This window comes from Sciurus vulgaris (genome assembly GCF_902686455.1).
Source record: "Sciurus vulgaris genome assembly, chromosome: 7".
Lineage (NCBI taxonomy): Eukaryota > Metazoa > Chordata > Mammalia > Rodentia > Sciuridae > Sciurus > Sciurus vulgaris.
In genome coordinates, this window is record NC_136467.1 from 140,572,411 (window position 1) to 140,594,770 (window position 22,360).

The 22,360-nt window shown below is 34.1% G+C and overlaps 1 protein-coding gene across 1 annotated transcript; it reads right to left on the reverse strand.

Annotated features, from left to right (window-relative positions):
* Positions 1–1,094: 1,094 nt before the first annotated feature.
* Positions 1,095–21,816, reverse strand: LOC306665891 (adenosine 3'-phospho 5'-phosphosulfate transporter 2-like). Its single transcript, XM_079147543.1, is given in 12 exon segments — positions 1,095–1,383; positions 2,607–2,676; positions 4,645–4,726; positions 4,728–4,758; positions 5,150–5,151; positions 5,154–5,243; positions 7,103–7,200; positions 9,428–9,535; positions 10,972–11,126; positions 14,501–14,622; positions 16,272–16,565; positions 21,691–21,816. Coding segments are annotated over 12 exon segments (1,278 nt in total). The 5' UTR covers positions 21,766–21,816; the 3' UTR covers positions 1,095–1,232.
* Between the last annotated feature and the right edge of the window lie 544 nt (positions 21,817–22,360).

Sequence of the window (22,360 nt, forward strand, 5' to 3'; positions counted from 1 at the left end):
TTCCAAAAATTAATGCATAAAAGAGCCAAATCTTTAAGAGCTTAGATTCAAAACTATGTGACAACATTGCTATGGTCTGAAAGTTTATGTCACCCCAAATTCATGTTGTTAAAATCCTACCTGCAATGTGATATTAAGATGTGGACTCTGGGAGGTGATTAAGTCATGAGGGCAGAGCCTTGGTGTAGGGATTAGCACTCACCTTGTAAGGACATAGCAAAAAGACACCATTAAAGAATCAGGTAGCAGCCCTCATCACATACCAAATTAGCTAGGACCTTGATCTTTGAGTGCCCAGCATCTAGAATTATGAGAAATTCTGGATGTTTTAAGTTATCTGGTTCATGGTATTTTATTAAAGCAGAATGAATGGACTGAGAGAAAATATTACCAAGTTTGCTAAATCTATCTGTGCTTCTCAAATTTATGCTATTTCATCTTTAAATTTCCAAATTAAATTTTACTTTTATAAGCTAAACTAGAATAATTTCATTATTTTATAATAATTTAAGACTGATTATTTTCCATTCAATTAAAAAAATCTAAGTCATTCATTTAGTACTTCTTTTGTAAAGAGTAGCAAAATATTCTTGTGATGCATACTTACATGCAGGATGATGACTGCTTTTATCATCTTGCCTACATCCTATATAGAACTTAACACATGTATTCTCTGAAGAATATTCTCATGAAAGACAAACCAAGGTTTTACAGCTCATGTTAAAGCCTTTCTACAACTTTCACTTCTGTCTTTATAACAAAATTCTATTGCCACATTTCTTTTAAAAAATCACAAGATAATTTTATTTATAATGAATGTTATTCTCTCCAGACTTTAAATCATCAGTTACTCTTATAACAGAGAATCAATTTAAATACCACCAAAATGGAATGAAGACAAAACAATGTGCATATCAATGTTTTTCATATTCATAATGATATCCAAATAGTCTTGTTTCATGGTCCATTTCCACTGAAATTCTCAAGAAACTGCTAGGGACTAGTCCTTCATGTAGAAATTTTATTGCAAGGTGTGCTAGATGTGGCTCTTCTTCATGTCAGAAGTCAGTCAAACAAATGCTCTGAAGAATGGCTGATACCACGAAAGTACTCATGTGCAATCCATCCAGAAACTAACAGTATGCCTTCATATCCTTTGGTTTTTTTTTTTTCCTTTTGGAAAGCTGATTAGTGATTGTTCCCATAAAATTCTAAACAGGAAAAATCTATACCTATACAGTTTGTGCCAACGTCCTTGATTTTCTCATGATCACTGACTTGTTTATCAGATTATACAGTGATGGTAGTCTTATTTTATCCATATTTTTGCTGTAAACATTGAGAAATATGCCAAGAACAACTAGTAAACCAGACCATACATACCTAAGTGAAAGAAATAAGGAAAAAAGAATATTAAAATTAACAAGGTAACAATTTTTATTAACAATAATTTAATAATAATGTATGATATTTCTTCAATGAAATTAAATTTTTGGTATTAGAGGGCTATGAAAACAGCATGAAAATATGAACGGTATTCTTTTATTTGCTTAGCTAGAATTACATATCTTTCATAATAAAAAATATAAAGTATCATATAAAATGAGGATCATTTCAACTTTGTGGATAATAGCATATTTAGAGTACAACTGCTACCAAAGTCTTAAGAGTACGCTTAAAATATTGGAAATATAAATCTACTAAGGCCATCTTGGGAATTCAACTCCACAATCCAACAAGTTGTTTCAGTTGCACAGAATACAAAAGGATAAAAAGGGACATGTCCATCAGTAAGCATAATTTAATTATTATAATGTACACCTAGCACATGCAGAAAGAAAAGCAATTTACAGACAATGAATGATCTGTTAAACACTGATGGAGACTTATTTTAGGGTTACCTTTAAAGTTATATGTCGGTAAGTTTTCATGATGCTACTTTCAAACAAATACCAGTCAATAAAGAGAACAGTAAGCACTTTCATAAAAGGTCACAAACTAAGTAACTTGTGACACAACTTAGAGAATACTTCTCTACTTCAAATCCTTTGTAGAAAGAAGCCATCATTAAACAAGTAGTTTTTAAAAGCATGTACTATAAATATATAATTTATATATTTGCAACAGGGTATGGGGGAATCCCTTAATCTACACAATGTATACATCACTAGCATTCAATCAATATAGAAAAGAGGGTAACATTTGCACTGGGCTCTGCTTTGGCAATTTAAGTATACAAAATGACAGATTTGAAATAACAAATCATAAACATTTCTAAAATAGCAGAAGACAAATCAATAGATAAGAAGTCAAGGGCTGGGGGGAGATAGCTTAGTCAGTAGAGTACTTGCCTCGCCAAAAAAAAAAAAAAAAAAAAAAAAAAAAAAAAAAAAAAAAAAAAACAAAAGAAGTCTACTAAAGAAGTCAAAGTGAAAAGAAGTTTTTATAGAGCATAACAGAAAAAAAAACCCACATTAACTTAATTAAAAAAAAATCAATTTATTTTCTGCAAAAAAAAGTTGAAAATAAGGCTGTTTAAGAGGAAATGTGAAATGATATCTAAAAAATAGAGAAATCTGTTTTTTTTGCATTTGAAAAGTACTTACTGAAATGTGAATGGTTTAGCAAAGAATATGAACGAAAGTACAATGGTCATTGCTTTTCTTCCTGTTGTCACTGTAGGAGCAAAATATTGATTTAGAAGGTGCCTCTTACCATGGTAACATTTTGGAAGTCATCTATATTCAACAAGTATTTATAGCCAACTACATGCCAGAAACTATGTGAGGTGCCAGGAACGACGCAAAATAAAAACCAAATAACTAGGCACTGTTCCTGCTGCTATGTTTATGGCTTTGTAGGGAACCATGGATAATTAATACTGTGAGACGTTGAAGTCCAACTCTAGGAAGCACTCAACAGACACTATGGGACTGTGGAGCCACACCTTCCCTTACAGACTTAGTTTTGTAGAATAGAAAGGCTTTCTCTCCTAAGGAGGATGTGATTAGGTAGAGTGGGTCTATTTGTTAAAAATAGAAATGAATATACTAATATTTTAAAAACGGTGATCTCTGATAAGACGGAATAATTTTTATACTCCTCTTTACATGTCTACATTAACTCTTCTCTGTCCTTCCAGCGATTACACCTGGAGGTGTCCCATAAGGCTGAAACCTTTCTCCCCTGTCCCAGACAGAGGCCAGGAACTGTGCACATCTGTATTATAGCCTTTCCTCCATGTCACAGAGTCAGCTGCTGTTTGTCCATGTGCTTTAGTTTCGTATCTTACTCATCCTTGTATCTCCAGACTCCACAGTTCCCTGGCACTCCACATTCAAGCTTGAACAAACGAACACCAAATGAAAAACTTATGGAAACGTGTCAGGGCCTTATTTCCAATATCTATTTTTGTAGGAAAACCATTTTTTAGCTGTGTATACATTCTAGCCTCTCCTACACATGGTCAAGTGACTAGGCTGTGGCCAGTTAAACTTAAGCCAGAAGTACTGTTTGCAATTTTTAAAGGAGTTTCCATAAAGAGAAGGTGTGTGCTTTTCACCTTCCCTTACTCCACCCCACTGCCTGGAGGAGGCTGAAGATGGTCCAGGAGGTAAAAGGAGACTGGAATTACGGATAACCATGGAGTTATCATGGTGTTACATGTGCTCAGGAGGCAGTGCAGAATATGGCAAAGAGCACAGGCATGAGCCAGATGGCTTTGGTTGGAACTCAGTCTCTAGTTAAGTATCGGACAAAGTCAACTTACTTGTGCCTCAGTTTATCCATGTGTAAAATGGAATAAAAATAGTGCCTACAGTTTAGGATGTAGGAAATTTAAAATAATTAATATACATAAGATATTCAGAATTGTTTTCAATATATAAGGGCTATGTGTGTACTAGGTATTATTTATGACCACCTCTGGATTTCACAGAACAGGAAAAACCAAAACAAAACTGCCTATACTGTCAAGATACGGGCTGAATTTCAGTTCTGGCAACTGACAAGCATATCCAGTTACTGGCTCCTGGCATGTGGCCAAACATTCCTCTAAAACAACAAATACAAGCTTCACTCCTCTAGAGTGCCAAGTGAAGTCCTTGCACTGAGCAGGTGCATAACTTACTAGTGAGGAGAAAAGTTAACCTTGTTGTACTAGAAAATGTACAAATGTAAGGTTTAAAGCTTGGATTCAAATGGACCCATCATATTTGAAATGCAAGGAATTTCAGCATTAAGTTAAAAGTGTATAAAGGTAATATTTTCTTTGAAAGTATTCATCCCATTATACTTTTACAGCAAATTCTTTTAATGTATTTAAAAATTATCATTTGGATAAATATATACATTGTGCTTTAAAATTAAGCCGTTAGGGCCTGGGGTGTTGCTTGGTGGTAAAAGTGCTTGCCTGGCACACTAAGCCATGGGTTTGATCCCCAGCACCACAAAAGAAAAAGTAATTTTTTTTAATTGAAAACAATAAATTAAGATGAAAGATCATTTTCTTTGGAATAGTAATTTTAAAATCGCCACAAGTCAAAGAATAAACTGATGTAAAGAACAACTTTCTTGCCTTTTGGAAAATAGCATCAGACAACATAATGCTTACTTCATATTCTAAGCAAATAAAATCCCTCCTACCTGTTACAGCAACCAGTGCACCAAACATTTTAATCAAAGCCAGAACAAAAGAAATTCCAAAGTATCCAGTGAGGGAAAAAAGGGAATGCATAACCATAGGTCTGAACTGGATTTCTGCAACAAATAAAAAGCCTGTTAAAATATACAAAACAAACCCCAAGGTATTACAAATGAAATAAATACCACAGATTTTAATTAACTTCTTAAGCAATAATAAGCCACTCAACAATGCAGTCAAAGATTAGTTTTGATTTAATGGAAAATAATGATGAAATTAAAAATCCTCAACTTCTACATTATGAACTGCTTAAAAATTAACTTATAGGGTTAGCAAGGATAAATAAATTTAAATACCTATCATTTCACTTTCTGATCTGCAGTGTTATATTAGAGAAGTTATTCAAATTATATCAATAATAGCCTTTTTTAAATCAGAGGAATTAAGAATATATGGGAAAAAAAAACTAACAGAAGACATTTATTTAAAAATGTGATTAGTGTTTACCCTTTGAACAAAATGCTACTGCAGGGCCTAATCCACTAGTGCATGTCAGTCCCAATAAAATGTACACAAAACCAATTTGAATATGAATATAAACCTAGAATAGATAAAAGTGGGAAAAAGCACTATCAAATCAAATAGAAAATTGAGGGTTCTAAATAGAGTTCAGTTAATCTACTTAAGTTGCAAAACAAAATCTTTTTAGTAGTATCATTCCCATTTGACCCAACTCTCTAGAAATGATGGTGATCTTAATGGATTCTAAGCATACACTTTATTTTATGTACCAAATAACAGCATTAATCCTATTCTGTACATGTACATAATTATTCATTTTTCTGTCAGTTTAATTACTGATACAAACCAGATTTTAACATCAGCATTCTAGAATATATACCAAAGTGAAACACTTAAGAGTTACTTATATGAGATGAAAAAAAAACCCCAAACATTAAGTTTGCAAAAGATATTAATAATATATTGAAAATAAGCAGTGTGTTGGCATAATCTATGCTTAATATTCTATTTTCCTTCAAATTTTTATCTATGTTCATTACAGTCCTCATAAACAGTCTCAGGTACTATGCTACTGCCCCAAATGAATCCTCCAGATGGGTGTTCTTAGTCCACTGTTCCTTAACAATTTTCAAATGAAGAAACTAAAACTTAAGAGATGTGTTTTCCCAAATGTGAGGTAGTAACGTTAGAATATGAACTGAGGCTATCTTGTTCACAGCTTACCATGTTAACAACTACATTTTATTAACTTTCTAACCACCAATAGCTCCATAATTCCCTCTTAGGTCAACCTTTCCTTATTTAGAAAGAGTGGTGATGATGATCAAGAGAATTACTGATGAAGAATAGTTACTGTATTACTAGATGTACTTAAAGATGCACCCGTCTGCGCTGAGAAACGGGAAAGAATATTCCTCTATATCCTTAATGTGATGTATTCTGTCTATGAAGATTGTGGTTATAAGATTAATGTGTACACACACTCACAAACACACACAACTTCCTACACACAAAACCAGTTAGAAGATTACAGCAAAAGAAAACAAGGTACTTACAATAACCTTAATAAGAACTGTGTTGGATTATATTATGGAAATGTTAAGTACTAACAGACATTTAAAAAATCACTTGAATAAAGAAAGTCATACCTTATTCTTGGACTTGAAAGAATCAAGTGTACAGATGCCATTCTCCCTAAATTAATTTATAATTCAATGCCATACCAATCACAATACCAATGGCATTTCTAGTTTTTTTGGGGGGAGTATGGACACTCAAGGAATTACTATTGGTAGTAATGTTCGAAAAAGAAAAGGAACAATGCTGGCTAGTCCTAACAGATGGTAAATGTATGGCTAAAGCTGCTGTGTTATATGTACTGGTGCAGAAATAAATTCAAGTGAATTCAACTGTACATTAGAATACGATATTAAAAAGAAGGCATTCAAAATAAGCTAGAAGAGTGACCTTATTTGATAAATGTAACTGGAACAAAAGAGTAGTCATGAAAGAAGAATATTTTTAGAGTCTTGGATTGGATTAGGATTTAACAAAAAACAGAAATCATAATACTAGACAACATGGGTAATACATTAAAAATTTTAAAGTTAGGAAAATCCCCAGCTAGACGTCAAAGATAAATTGGATCATATAAAAATTATAAACTTTTACGTGGAAAATAACATCAAATACAAAGCAGGGAGTAAAATGACATGTAAATCAAAGAGAAAAAAGTGAATATATAGGCAGCTGTTAGCAAGAGTAGTGGTAGTTTTTCTTTATACCTTCCTATAACATCTGACTGATTATTTTAGGAAAACAATGATAAACTAGCTTAAAAATACAATGCATGTCGTTGATATTCTATTTCATAAAAGTAAGCACGTTGCCATTTTTTTAATCTGTCTGACATGAAGGAAAAAGCACTCAAGTATTTACCATTTCAGAATTAGAAGCATTGTGCAGTTTCATAGCTTTCTCTTGAACATTTCCAATGACAGCATCTGCACACAGTGCCAGGGAAATAAGCATCACACCTTCAAGAAGGTATAAAAGAAACAGTCTCCTTATTTATTTAAACACACGGACCAAAATCAAGTTCTAGCAGAAGTTAAATAGCCTAAAAAGCAAAAGAGCAACCACACTTGCTCTGTAAAGCTGAATATTCTTATCCATAATCAGCTGCAATAAGCACACAGGTGAAGATATTAAAACAAAAAGTCACACTAATAAGTGAGTTAATACTGTTATCATTATTGTGTTTCAATGTTAAATAACTCTCACCCTAGATTATATATTTGAAAAAAATTACTGTATTAAGGAAGTTCTAGCTTTATTATCTATTGCCTAATCATACATTTTATTCATCCAACTTGATTCTGAATGCTGTTTTACTGATTTCAAATATTGAAAGACATGGGATTTTTGAGGATCCTCAAAGGAATGTCCTACCCTGAAAGGCTATTCAAAGATAATCCCCGAATGTTCCGAATAATGGGCAACAACATGAAAACACCTCAACTGTATCCTAAGGGGAATATTTTAAAGGAAAGTTTTATTTGAGCAAGTCTGGATACTGATACACACACACACACACACACACACTTTAATAGCCAATTTATCACGTCTTCTTTATAATACACTATAAAGATCAGAGTAGGGATAAGTGCTCATCAATCATTCTTCATGAGGTATGGCTGGGTTCTAATTCTCTTCAAAAATATACAGCTGGAACTTAGGAAGGGACAGCACCCAAGGTACAGTGAGAAGTTATGGGCCACAGGAGCCACTCTTCCTGCTGCGTCACTGTATATGGCTTTGCATCCATTACTTCCTCAACTTAGTCTACCTTCCCACCAGCTCTGTGTTGAGGCAATTTATCATTATTTTGTTTTATGGGTGAAGGTTAAAGAGGTTTTATAATTTACTCATGGTTGTTGTATTTTTAAGTCCTTCAAAGTGACTTTGAACCTACTACTCTCATTGCAAATTCTGTACCTTCTTTCAACATTGCCTTTTTCTAGGTTAAAAAAAAAAATCAATTCTGCTGATTTCAGGTATAATTTTTAGAGTTTCTGATTTGTGAAAATTAAGCATTCCTGAAAAATACAGACCATGATAAGAACAGCTGCAACTCACAGCATTTTCTGAAACTGAGCAGTGAGTGCGTATAATCAAGTTTAAAGAGCAGATGGAGTAAGTCCTACCAGACCCTTGAGGGTGTTCTGAGAGGCAGAACTGTTTACAATGAAATCCATTCACTCAGCCTGGCTAGCCAGGGTACTGAGGAAAACTGATAACTGGTAATATAAGTTTTGATTCTTAGGAAAATACATAATTTTTTTCATTATGTGAAAGTTTATTATTTTTCTCAGAAATAATTTCACTTTGTATTTGGTTATATTATTTTTTGCTCTTCTCTGAGCTTCTTTGAAGACCTAAACACTTTAAACAGTGTATCTGTCAAGTTAGGAGATGGGATGATACTAAATTAGTATTATTAGTAAAATTCCTTCAATAATTTAAGGGGAGTACTGTATACATAAAAACTTCAATAATACCACAAAACAATTTATCTGAAAGGCAAACTATAAGAACAGAACTCCCACACTTATTTTTTATTCATATTTCTGCACATCTTATGAAAGTTTTTCTGCTTTTGAGAAACCAAACTTTTATTTATAAAATTTTATGTAGCACACTAAAAAGAAAACTTTTGGTAGAAAATTTAAGCACTTTGAGGTAATATTCATATTTACATTATATAGTTTAATATTAAAGTACAACATACCTTTCCCCTTCAGCACAAACCATGACAATAAATACACAAATTTCAAAGTTTTTTGTTTTGTGGTGCTGGGGATTGAACCCAGGACTTACGCTAGGTAAGTGATCCATAAACTGAGCTACATCCTCAGTCCTTTTTTTTTTTTTTTTTTAAGGAGAGTAAAAACAATGACTACTGCGTTTCACCTATTAATCATGTACACAGTTCTAATTCAGCATATAAAAAATTAATCTAACCTATATTTGATAGTCAAAGAGTTTGATTGGGCAGCCTCATTATGTTAAAATAAAAGGTACTAAAATAACTTACATTTCCAGAGTTGTGATATTTTTACTACAACCTATAAAAATCTAAAGGCCTTATGTTAGATATGAGAATCACAGATGTTATAGCATCATTTAAAATTCTTATGAAATTTAAGAAATTCTTACTCTAAATCAAAAGGCCTATATAATCTAGAAGTATAAATTTCTTACCTGTCAGGTTGAAGTTAGGTGCAATTGTGCTGTCAGCAAGAGTAAACCAGATCAGGCCAAGGCTCATACATACAGCAGCAGAGACATCTGCCACGTTATACCGCTTTCCTATACAAAACAAAGGTAAGCCCACCTCATGTTAGATCTATGTGCTTAACCAAATAGAGCTGGGATCTGTTTTTCATATCCAATGCCAAAAATATGAAGAACACTTAGATCAAGGGATGAGAAAGGGCTTCTGAAGATTAAATAATCAATGGGCACAACACGTCTTTAAGTTAGAAATGGAATCCTACTTCATCTGTTATCATAGTAAATAAAATATATATGATCATACATTGTTTATTGGCAAGGATACCTTCTGAGAAATCCATCTTTAGTGATTACATTGCTGTGCGAATATCACAGAGTATACTTACACAGACTAAGACAGCTATGAAGTCCTTGGGCAATATTAATTTATGGGACCACCTTCCTATACATGGTCCACTGTAGAATGAAACATCTAATGTGGTACATGACTGTATTTTGGTGAAAACTGACAAGAATAATGGCCATTTGAAAGCATTAATTTTTTTTCTATAGAAATGAATGCTTTTGGTGAATGCATATTAAAAGGTACAAATTTTCTTGTGATTTATAAATACCATGAGATATGTATAAATGTATAACTTTTTTTTAAAGATTGTAGGTAACATTATATGTGCCTCGCCAGGTTAAGTGTGATTTGATTTTTTTTAAAGTATAAAAGAGTTGAATTTATTCAAATGAGAAGAAAAGAGTACCAGGAAGATAAGGGGGGACCAAAGAGGAGTTGCCTAAATGTGATTTTTAATAGGGAATGAAGTAAATTTCTCCCTCGGAATTTTTCATCCTGTGATGATGTCAAGTTGCTATAATACACACTTTCATTGTAAAAGGCTTATTTTGGGAAGGCATGTAAGGAATAAAATGAAATGTTGCTGTATATGACATTTAGTGATACAGGAACACTTGGATTATTGGAATATGCCTCATGACAGTCAACAGGAAGAACAACTCGATATCCTGCTAGTTGCTGTGGATTCTCCTCTCCTCATATGTTCATAGTTTTCAACTTAGCTGGGGTGCTAAGACATCACTAAGTCAGCAGGGTTAGCAGTCCACTCAGATTAAGCCCTACTTTAAAAGGACAATCACCCAATGTACATTGGAGGTTGAGTGTGGACTCTGAAGGGTAGAAGAATAAAAGAATTGAGAAAAGGAACTTTCCAGTACTTCTGAGTTAGGCCTTCAAATGTGAATATAGTATTGCTAGAAATGTGCTAAAATTTCAAAGAAAAATTCTTTTCTCTCAAGTCCAAATTATTGATTCCAGATACTGAGGTGTATCAGAGAAGTATCCATGTTTTTATAATACCTTATTTTTATAAGATACCCCTCGTAACTGTTAGGATACCTAGATGCTCACTAAAATGTGATAGATATTTAGTGTTTTCCTAATGCTAGATGCCATAACATGTCCTACTGGTTTCAAATAGTATGAAAATATATCATTACTATACCTTGAATAAAAACTCCTCCTAGCATAACAGGAATCAATTTGCAGCACTTGAAGATGACTTGGGTGGGATAATTCAGGTAGCCCAAGGAAGTGTTTGATAACCCCATAGTACCCACAGTTAGAAAAGCTATTATCATGTAGGTTTTTCCTGGTATTCTGTAAAAGACAATTTTTAAGACCTTCATTTTGGGACCCAATTCATACTACTTTAATATAATGTGTTTACAATGTGTAAATATCTAATTGCTTTTGTAATTTCTGGTTAATATTTCTGTAAATATCAGTAAAAATATCACTACTCTTAAAATTGAAACACTTTAAAAGAACACTGGTATAAATAACAATTTGCCTTTATATAATTAATCATAAATGAGAATTCTCAACTAAAAATTAAGAAGTTCTTACTGAAGGTATAAGCATCAAAGGGTTTTAAACAGCATTCCTAGCTACAGATAAAAACAATCTTGACTAAATTTAGAAAAAAAAGAGACTGCTTTAAAAAAATATTAGCCTCTATAATGTAAAAAGGCACCTAAAATAATTTCAACAAAACCTTAACTTCTCAACTGTTGTTCTATTTCCTAATGTTTCCATCTAGCATTAGGAAAAATTTATCTATCTATTCTGCTAGCATAACCTAAGCAGAATTTCTCTAGAAAAAGTGCATGAACTTTAAAATTTTTGACATGATTTTTATTTCACTATCTTATAATTCAACTCTCTGTGTTCTATAAAATGTCACAATAACTTTGAAATAAAGTATCTGACTCTCTCTGCTCTCAAATCTTTTAATTTTGGCTCTATTTAGATTTCCTAAAGGAGATTCTTAATTTGGCATCTTTAGAATTTCAAGTCATTATTGGGACCCTACACTCTCACTGACTAGATACTTAATGGTCTAAAATAATAATGTTGTACACTGGTGTTAGAAACATGATGAGACATTATTCACATAATTTGAGGATGCTATACACTTAAATGTAATTTCCATTTTGAAATGTGTTTTATGTTTACATCAAGGCAACAACATTCCTTCTTATCATTTATATGGTCAGATTATCAGGTAAAATAACTGGGAAAACTTAATTGAAGTTCATCACATCTACATTTCAATTTTAGGCCTTTCCTATCAAAGTACTAATACAGTTGACAACATTTAAATCCACTGGAAATAACTTGGTATGCCCGAATACAACAGAGTACACAAAGACATTTTCACGCTGTCCCTAAACCTCATAGTGCAAATCAGTGAAGAAGTACAGCAAAACTTTCCCTTATAATGACACTAATCTTAACTGTCAAATTTCCTCAGACAATTGCAAAAATAGTGGTGGCCAGAAAATAAAATCAAAGAAATCAAATCAGAGAAATTACAAAGAAAGATCAGAGTAGTATAGCACAGGCAGAAAGAAAACCAGCTTGAAACTCAGGAGACCTAAACTCAAACAGTTTCAACTGACAATAACTAATATATAGTCTCATAAAAATCTCAGCAAGCTTCCAGATCTTTGTTTTCTCATTCGTAAAATAAGGAGGTTGGATTTTACCAGCTTGCCTCTAGAATTCTCACTTTTCGTATTTTATTTAATGCCTCAATTACTTACTTCTTTAGAAGTGGGGGCAAAACCATAACAACAACAAAAAACCTTCAAAACAGATTTGACAGATCTTCTTTGTTAAAAATCAAAGTAATTAAAAGTGGAATTGCAAGATACTCTTTGGTGAAAAATAATTAAGTAGAACATTTGGGATATTATACTTTATGATATGCATTATCATAAACACATCTGATTCCCAATAAAACTGAGAATTTCAGGGACTTCCTGAGGTTTTGCCAGAGCTAATAAGTAGCACCAAAATTCAAACCCATGTTTTCTAACTTGAAATCCTGTTCTCTTTCCTATACCCAGCTATTTAAATAAACATAGAGGAAAAAAAACACCTTAACCAAAGAGTGTAGCTAATTATAGGTCTAAAGAAATTAGCACTAAATAAATTCAGAATTGGGTTTATATTAATAATAAGTAGTATGTGGTTGGGCATATTTTCATTGTGTTATATCTTTAATGATAATTTTTTATATTTAATATGACTCAGAAGGAAAAGGTTTCAATTCACAATTACCTTTAAGTCTATAAATTCTTCCAGATTCTTTCACTTACATTTAAATCATAAATCTTATTTTAAAACATATTATTGTCATGTGGCTTAAAGGTTGGGGTAAACATGGCCCACTCCCATCTCACCTAGGTAGCTAGCTAATGGAAAAGGTTTCCTTTTGAAATCTGACAGGAGATACATTATCTTTGTGTCACTTTTCACTTAACAAAGATGGCATCCGTGTCTTTTTTACCTTAGAAGCAATTAGAGACCAAGCAGTTGGCAATGGTTTAACAAATCTTCAGGTTTCCTTAAATATTAGTCTTGACAGATGTATTTCATTGCTTTTTTATTCTATCACTTATGACTTATATGTTATAATTTCAGAGCAAGAAAAAAAGGAGGATAATATTCTGAGAAATTAAAATATTTTTATTGTAACTACTATAACAATTTATTGGCAATAAAGAGTATGGCAGGTAAAATTAGATCCTGTGAAGAAACATGTGTCACAGATTCTTCCATGAAGAATCTTATGTTATAGAATTATTTAAAATTGTACAGTTATCAAACTTCAAAATCATGTTAAACTATGAAATTTTAAAAAAATTTACTAAAGGATTAAACATATACACAAAAGAAGATAGAATGCCCATATTATAGTCTTTATTGCATTTAAACTGCCCAACAGATATATGAAATCAATATTAGGGTGTGATAATAAAGAAATGACCACTCTTCTCACATTTATCAAAATTTCACATTCAGATTCCTAACCACCTTCTATTTATAATGAGAGACTGTTTTCTTGAATGTTGTTAAATGTCATCAAAACATATTGATATTTTTCAATTGTACATGGTTGTTAATTTGAAAGATATTATCAAACCAGTCACTTTAGTTTTAACACAAAGCAATGAAGTACGTTTCTCTAATGTTTAAGAATGAAAATATTAGCAACTGGCTATTCCATGGCCGTGTTAATTGAATATATCCCCTGAAATATTAACTTCACATTTTAAAAATCACTACAAAAACAGACATTTCACTCCACTACCTCCATGTCAGTTGCCCATAAATCTTCCTGTAATTACACCTATTTCAGTGAATTTCATAAACATACATGTACTTCTATTCAAAAAGATAGACTTTATCACAAGTTGACCATAAGTATATATTCAATTTTGTAATATTACACTCAAAGAGAGGCCTCATTTTTTTCAGTGTATAAAGGAAACATTAATTTTACTAAGCTGATTATATACTGATAATTCATGATTAGATAACATTAATAGGAAATATAAATGTTATGCATATTTAAATAGCTAAATAAAAAAATTTAAAAGAAAGATTCAACTAATACTAAAGAAGATTCAACTAATACTAGTGAACTTAACTAACAACAAAACAAAAAAAATCAAGCTACATACCTTCTCCTTTTATCCTGAATAAGCTGAAGTTCTATTAGGCCAAATATGGAGTAAAATGCAAATTGCACTAAAGTAAGGTACCAGCCATAGGACTTAAAACCCTCCACTGAAAATATTAATTCCTGTCAAAAGACATATGGATACTGTTAATTTCAAGTGGATGGACCAACTTACTCATGTTAAATTCTCACGAACACATTTTAAAAGAAATCAAGTCATAGTCCCCACTCCCATCAAACTATAAGACTCATTATAGTACCTTAAGAGAGGTTAGACATTAGTTCTCTCAAAAGAACTGACACTATAGACCCAGGTATGAAATAAGCAGAAAATATAAAGGAACAAGATGCGATGCTTCTTTTTTTTAAGCAAAACAAAAGACACCACAATTAAAAGTTGCCCAAAACAATGAAAAAGGTGACTGATTCAAGAAATTTCACAATATAAAAGTGGTAAACTGCAAATGTAACTTGCAGTGGTTTTTCTAATTTAAAAGTTTGCACATAGTGGTTAGCAACAAAAATAGTTCAATCATGATCAAATATATGAAAAAATGTATCTAATGAAATTTGTAAGGTAAATTTCTAATTCATTTTCCTTTGCAAGAAGGAAATTACCTTTGGTGCCAACCTATTTTTAAGAGTGGAATGCTGAAGGACAAAAAAGTTTCAACAAGAAATTCCAATCTCTATTTTTAACTGTCATCCATTATATGTTAAGTTATATCATGTTCTAGTAGGAAATCAATTGTAATTGTTGATATTTTTAATGCCTGTTTTACCTTAATATTCTACATGGCATTCTTGTAACCAAGTCAAAATTCTCCTTCTTTGTCTACATTTATCTGTGTAATTCATTTCTAAGACAATGAAAAAGAGTAATCTTTTTAAAATCACCCTAATTCACTAGTATTAACGTATGCCAGATATAGTATGTTTTAAGAAAAAGCATCACTTTCCTTTCCTTGAATTACAAAGCTTCTCTCACCTTATTAAAAATCTAAGTTGCTAAAGACTGAAAACATTCATTAATTAAATGGTGATTAATAACACTTATTCCCACTTTTACATCCTGTTTTTACTAGCCTGGATCCTCACTCAACAGCCCACGTTTTTGAAGGTTAGAAATCTGCTGTTGACCAAATGTATAGTACTACCGCAAAACACAATGCAAATAAGAAACAAACTATTGCAATGTTAGAAGTGTAAACAAAAATTACAGATAGGTAAGATTCTGGCAAAGTTAGATTAGAGAAAATTAAAATAAAAATGAGAGGTACTTAAAAATGGATTTGACTATTACAGGACTAAAAGGGACACCCTTAGAAAAATCATAAAATATCGTGATATATTTTTGTAAAAAAATCTTTTATCACTGAGCTCAAAGAATCAACAATAAATTGTGCTATGATTCAATTTTATTGGAAAACTGTGTTCCCAGGTATCAACCAATACTTGAAGTGTTCTTCTTTTTAAAAACTAACACATGGCTGCAACTACCCACATTTTGTTGAATATTTTAAAATTTATTTTCATAATTTAAGTTTTTTAAGATAGTAGTCTTTCCTCCCCACTAAAAATACTTAACTCTGAAAATGTGATCTGTTTTCAGAAGCCCTTTTAAGAAGTCCTTTTGTATTTCTCTATGAAAAATTCAAATTTATAAATCAACTGGTAAACTGTTAGTAAAAATATCAGACAAAATTTTTAATCAGTGCTGATACTGAAATTAACTACTATAAATAATTAACATATTACAAATAACTATTTACCTGCAAATATCCATAAATTAGGTAAAATACAAAAACTCCAGCAACACATATGAAAAACTGAGTAAGTTTGTTAAATTTGCTGAGATTTATGCCAAGTACTATAATGTCATCAATTGACTTAATGTGTGGTGACATTGCTTGGGTTTTGGATGGCACAGTAATAGAGATGTATTTCTTGGAGTTGTTGAACTTGAGGTCCATTGTTTTTATTTTGCTGCATTCAGGCCTTTGGGAGTTAGCTTTGTTGGTTTGCTTTTTTTCGTTTAATACTTCTTCTGCATGCTGTGCCAAGTCCTAGAGAAGGAAATACACAAATGAGGTAAAACATTTGTATCATGAAGTATTTATGCTCCAAAAACTAATCCAAACTCTAAAATTGTGTACATGAGGTTAATTACATATGATGTTAATATATTAACTCAATTCCAGCTTCTAAACAACCAAAACCAACACACCTAACTGCCAATTTATTTACACTTGATAAAGAGCAATTGCACCACTCAACTGGATGTAGACCATACTCATTTCCACAGCAACAAACCAAATTGTTTTGTCAAAGAACTAAGCAGGATGTTATGTTTTTATATCTAGTAAACAGATAACTTTTAAAGTTTACAATAGTGTATGCATTACATTCTCGACATTAAAGTCAATCTTTACTTGGATAACAGTAAAGAATAGGTGGTGTTCCTTTAAATACTAAAACAACTGTAAAATCTATTTGCCAGTAACATTTTAAAAGTCACCCAACTGTAAGTTGCTTAAAAAGCTAATTTACCAGAGACTGTAGAATGAATAATATGTTTTAGTAATAGCATCTCTTAGGCTAAAATAAATTTTTTTTTCTTTTGGAGATCATTTTAATTTTGAAAGTCTCCGGGGTGTAAAAGGCTGGAAAATGTATCATCTGTGTCAGTCTGTGAAAAAAGAAAAAAAAAATATGAGGTACCATGGAAGACTGTCAATTTGTTTTGGATTTCAATGAACTGAAACATGAATCCCATGTAAGGTTGAGGAGATTCAAGAATAAATGACAATTAAAGATTAGAACACACTGATGAAGAAAAACTATTTTTCTAGAAAAGACTTTTAATTCCAGTGAGAATGAAAATTTAAACACTAAGGGCTGAAAAGATAAGTATAATTTTGACAGCAAGCTTCACTTTGGAAATCTTTTAATAGAAACCATTGACTTAAAATAGTAAGAACTAATGTTGCTTCCTCATGATCATTCCCAATTTACCGATTTACAGAGATGAATTAGGCCCTAACTCAAATGAGGCCGAGGCTCTGAATACAACTTGTAACTAAGAACTCTTCAGTCACCAAAACATTTTATTTTATAGGGTCCCTGCTATGTTTCTAAACAGAGAATGTGTAGTTTTACAAAGTTTTGCTTTCTTTTCCTTTACTTACTTTTTCTTCCTTCTACTTTGTTTCTGGTTCCCACACTGTTTCAGTCCTTGCTATCTCAGTTAAGACTTTTTCACCATCTTGTAGAATAACCTTGAGATGTGACAGTCTTTATAAATTATGTTTTAAATTTCTTTCTCAAATGAAACTTGATTTTATGTGTAATTATAATGCACTATGTAAAAAAAAAAAAAGCAAATAGAAGAAAGACCAGTGGAGCAGAGGAAGAGGTTGGGGAGAGGAGGAAAACAGGAAATACTAGAAAATGAAATGCAGTAGATAGTTTTATGTTCAAGTATGAATGTCACAATGAACCCCACTGTTATGAATAATTATAATGCACAAATAAAAACATAATATATTATCTTCACAAAATATTTCATTAAACCTGTGCTTGAATGTAGAACAAAAATTTTAACAACTATTTGCTATGTCTAAGGATTGACAAAGAACACCACTTAAGAACACTTGGCAGAACATAAGCTTCTAAGCTTCCTTTCCCTCACTTCTTTCAATAAAGCTTGAACCACCAATATTTCAGTCCTGAAAAACATCATGGCCTTTCAAATATTCTTGCCCTCTGGTCATGACGTCTTTTTACCTGCTCTCCTTTTTCTGGGTCAGGTTTTGAAGTTCAGCTTTAATGTCTCCTTTGGGACATCCTCCCTAACTCCCCCAGTTGGGAGGAGACAGAAAAAGAGAAGACTCACATTCTAGTTGTCTCTGCATCCAATAATGGATAAAGCAAATAAATTGGTCCTTCCTCTTGATACTCTCAAACTTTAGCTTGTAATCACTCACTCCCAACTTGAAACGGTCTATGGTACTGGCAAGTTTTATGGGAAAAACCAAAAATCTTACAGAATATGAAAAGTCTGAGAAAAGCACAAGTAATGATTCTGTATTTATAACAAGATGTATACAAAATCTCATTGCTGCTTTTGTTGGTATCAAAATACTTCTCCAGAAGGTAAATTCTCTTCAAGTCCCTTCTTCTGTCATGTGTGTAATTCAGCAAAATGTCAAGCACATGAATACAATTATAGCTAATATTTGAAGAAAGCAGTATAGCATTTGGATTTATATAGATCTGAATTCAAGACTGGGTTTTGCTGTGTATTAGCTGAGGAGTCTCAGGCAAATTATTTAACCTTTCTGAAATTTAGGTTCTGTACCTCTCAGAAGGGAACGAGGGACAGGTAAAGGAAGTGGCTGGGTTAAAAATATGGTTGCAATAGGATTTTTGCTGGAACTACATGAAATAAATGTAAAAGTGCTCAGTATATAGTATGACAGTACATGTATATTAGTGATTGTTATGGTTTAGATGTGGTGCCCCTAAAAGCTTACGTGTGAGACAATGCAAAGATTGGAGGAAAAACGACTGGGCCATAGTATTAATCTAATCAGAGAATTAATCTCCAATGGGATTAAATGAGTGGTAACTGGAGGTAGGTGGGGTGTGGCTTTGTATCTGGAGAGTGGAGTCTCTCTTTTCTTCCTGATCACCACGAGCTGCTTCCTTCTGCCACATTCTTTCACCATGATGTTTTGTCTCACCTCCAGCCCTGAGAAATGGAGTTGGCCCTCTTTGGACTAAGACCTCTGAAACTGGGAGCCCTAAATAAACTTTTCCTCCTCTACAATTGTTCTGGTTGGGTATTTTTAGTCACAGCAGCACATTACAATCACATGTAATGTTACTTGGTATGAAACACAAGCTCGAAATCCAGGAGTTACCTTAAGATTTTTCCCTATTCCTCACACATTCTGCAGAGATTCCTGTTGACTCTACATCCTCAAGTATACTGAAAAATATTTGACCCTACCATCAAACAGCCGTTAACTCTTGTCCAGATTAGCTTGTGTGTAATTTCCTCTTCTCAATCTTTCACACTACTGACCAGGAAATCTGACCATGCTGCAACTTTAAGACCTTGTACATTAAAAACTAATTGCTATTCTAGGTTTTTACAGCACAGTTTATATACATGTAATATATAAAGATGTAATTTGCAAATGTCTAAATCATAGTGGCATGACTTTTGAGTGTGCTTTTCCTACAAAAAACGAGTTCCTTAAGGCAAGAGATGATGTTGCCTTCACATGTTGTTCAAGCACATAACAAAAATACAGATATTAAATGAAGGATGCTTTTGCACTTTAGTAATCGTCATCGAATCAACAGGGTTCTGCTCCTTTTCCACTGCTTTAGTTCTCCCAACACACTTGTTTACAACTACAGAACCACAGATCCAGGTCACATGCACAATTAAATTCCTCCAGCACTATCCTTTCAAAACGTGCAAAAACACCAACATCTCTCTTGAATCTCCCACAAAGTACCTGAAGTGAGTATGGACATAAATTTATTTCCCTTGCTTTCTTGAGGCATCAGTACCAAAAAAACTGCCCTTTAACTCTTTGCCTTTAGAATGCAGTTTTGTGTTATCAATCTGCACACCACTGATCAAACTGATGAAGGCCTCTTATAAAGAAACTGATTCCCAATGTTTGCCATCTCCTTTCCATTTCAAACATTAAGGACTGATATTAATTATCATCTAAAGAAACTGAGCCTGTCTTTGTGATGCAGGAGGAAAAGAATCAAGCAGAAATTAAGACTAATTTTCAAATTAAATGATCAATATTTGGCTTTGCCTTAGAACTTCACAATGACCCATGAAACTAAAATAGAAAAGAAAATCACAGGTGTGAATCACTATCTGAGGTCTCTTCCTAAACTCAAAATAGATTATATACCTTTAGTTTCTTGAAGGTACAAATAACACCTAACATGGAATTAAAAGGTAACATCTCCACCACATATTGGACATTTCAAAATTATAAAGTGATAAGTGTTGCCTTGTAATGACCCACTGAAGTCAAAATTAGTTATTTCTTAATCTCACTTTTCTAATCTGAAAGACTCCTGCTACAAAAAGGCAGAATGTAAGAAAAATATGTCGTTACTGAGCAAGTAAACTGAGAAACATGACTGTTTTGCCACACTCAATGTTAGAAATAAAAGCACAATTATTCCTCGATTAACTGCACTTTAGATTTCAATCATGGCTTAGGGAGTACCCCAAAACAAGATTCTATCTCATTTCTTTCTACCCACTTTATACAAAGTTCGAGAAACAGTGCCAGTTTGAATTTTTTTTCCCAAAGGAGAAAGCTAAAATTAGCACTTTACGTATTAACAAAATACAAATAACACTACCTAAATTATTTTCAAATGGTAGTTGCATCCTCTTCCAAGTTTCAAGCTGTCACAATCTTTTTTTTCAAAGCCCGTTTAATTTGCTAGCTATAGGGGAACCTACTGTATAATAAAGGCAGATGGCTGATACTTTAAAATTCTGTTAGCACATCAAATGATTTCACCTTCTACTTTCAATATTCCTTTGAAAGAAAAACAGAAGAGATAGCAAAGATTGGAGGAACTTGCAGAACTTCTAGTGACATAAATTTAACAGCCCGGCAAGAACAGTCACCTTCCAGGGCATCAGAGAACCGTGGAGTCCCCTCAAAACACAGAAGCCGGAAGTGATTCCTAACTGCAAATGGTTTGGGGGAAAACAGGAGCCTGACAGTGCTCCAGAGACCCCAAGGAGAACAGCCTAGAGACCCCCGGAGTTAGCCTCCACCCAAGGGAGTCCACAGTGGCCTGAAGGCGTTCTCGCCACCCGGGTGGGTAAAGGGGCTAAGAGAAGCAGATGCTCCTCCCTGGAAACCATGCCAGGGGGTTTCGGCTCGCTTTTAAAGAGGAAGTCACCCGCTCCTGCCATCCCGACCTCATCCGCTCCTAGAAAGCTCGTTCTGGATGGGAAGACCCACAAGGTCTACGGTCTTTCGGGGACCGGGTTTCTGGGTCCCAAAGACCGGAAGGGCGTCGAGGGCACGCCCACCCCCAAACCGGCATGTCACCTGGGTGACCCTAGCCCGGACGGCGCCTCGGCCAGACGGAGCGTCGCCCCCTCCCCAGGTCGGTCGCCATCACCTCCTCTTCCTCAGCCTCCTCTCCTACTTCTGGACTTTCCACCGCCGCGGCCGCTTCCCCGGAAGGCACTCGCATCACCGGCGCCCACGCGCCACTTCCGCTTATGTGTATCTGCGCGCGTGCGCAGGAGCGTGACCCCGCCCCCTACACGGCCGGGGGCCGAGGTCTGCGCGTGCGCCGGCGCCTCCTGCGCTTGCTCTGTGTGTTGCCGGGCGTGGGACGCGCTCAGCAGCCCAGAGACCGTGAGCGGACCGGGCGTCGGTGCCCGGCTGTTGCTGCCTCCCGGCTCGGATATCCCCAGTATGTCTAGCCTCTGGGTGCCCGCTAGGGAGGCGACTTCCACCTCCGGGCGCCCTTGGACCGAGATTTGAGAAGGCGGCCACGTGGAGAATGTTGGACCCGGATTTAAAGATCCTTGGGTTCCTTCCTCACCCCACCTGAGCTCAGTGAGATGAGGCAGCGTTGCAGCACGTTTCTCCGCTCTCTTCGCCCGATACGTACCTGCCTTTTCGATGAAGGTGGACTGGAGCAGTACTTGGGTTCTGATCTTACAATGCAGCATGTAGTTACAGCAAGACTGTTTCTTGGAACCTGACAAACTTACCAGCATTGTTTTCACAGTGCCCCTTAACTCTGGAAACGTAACGCTACATCGCTGAGATGTAACGAA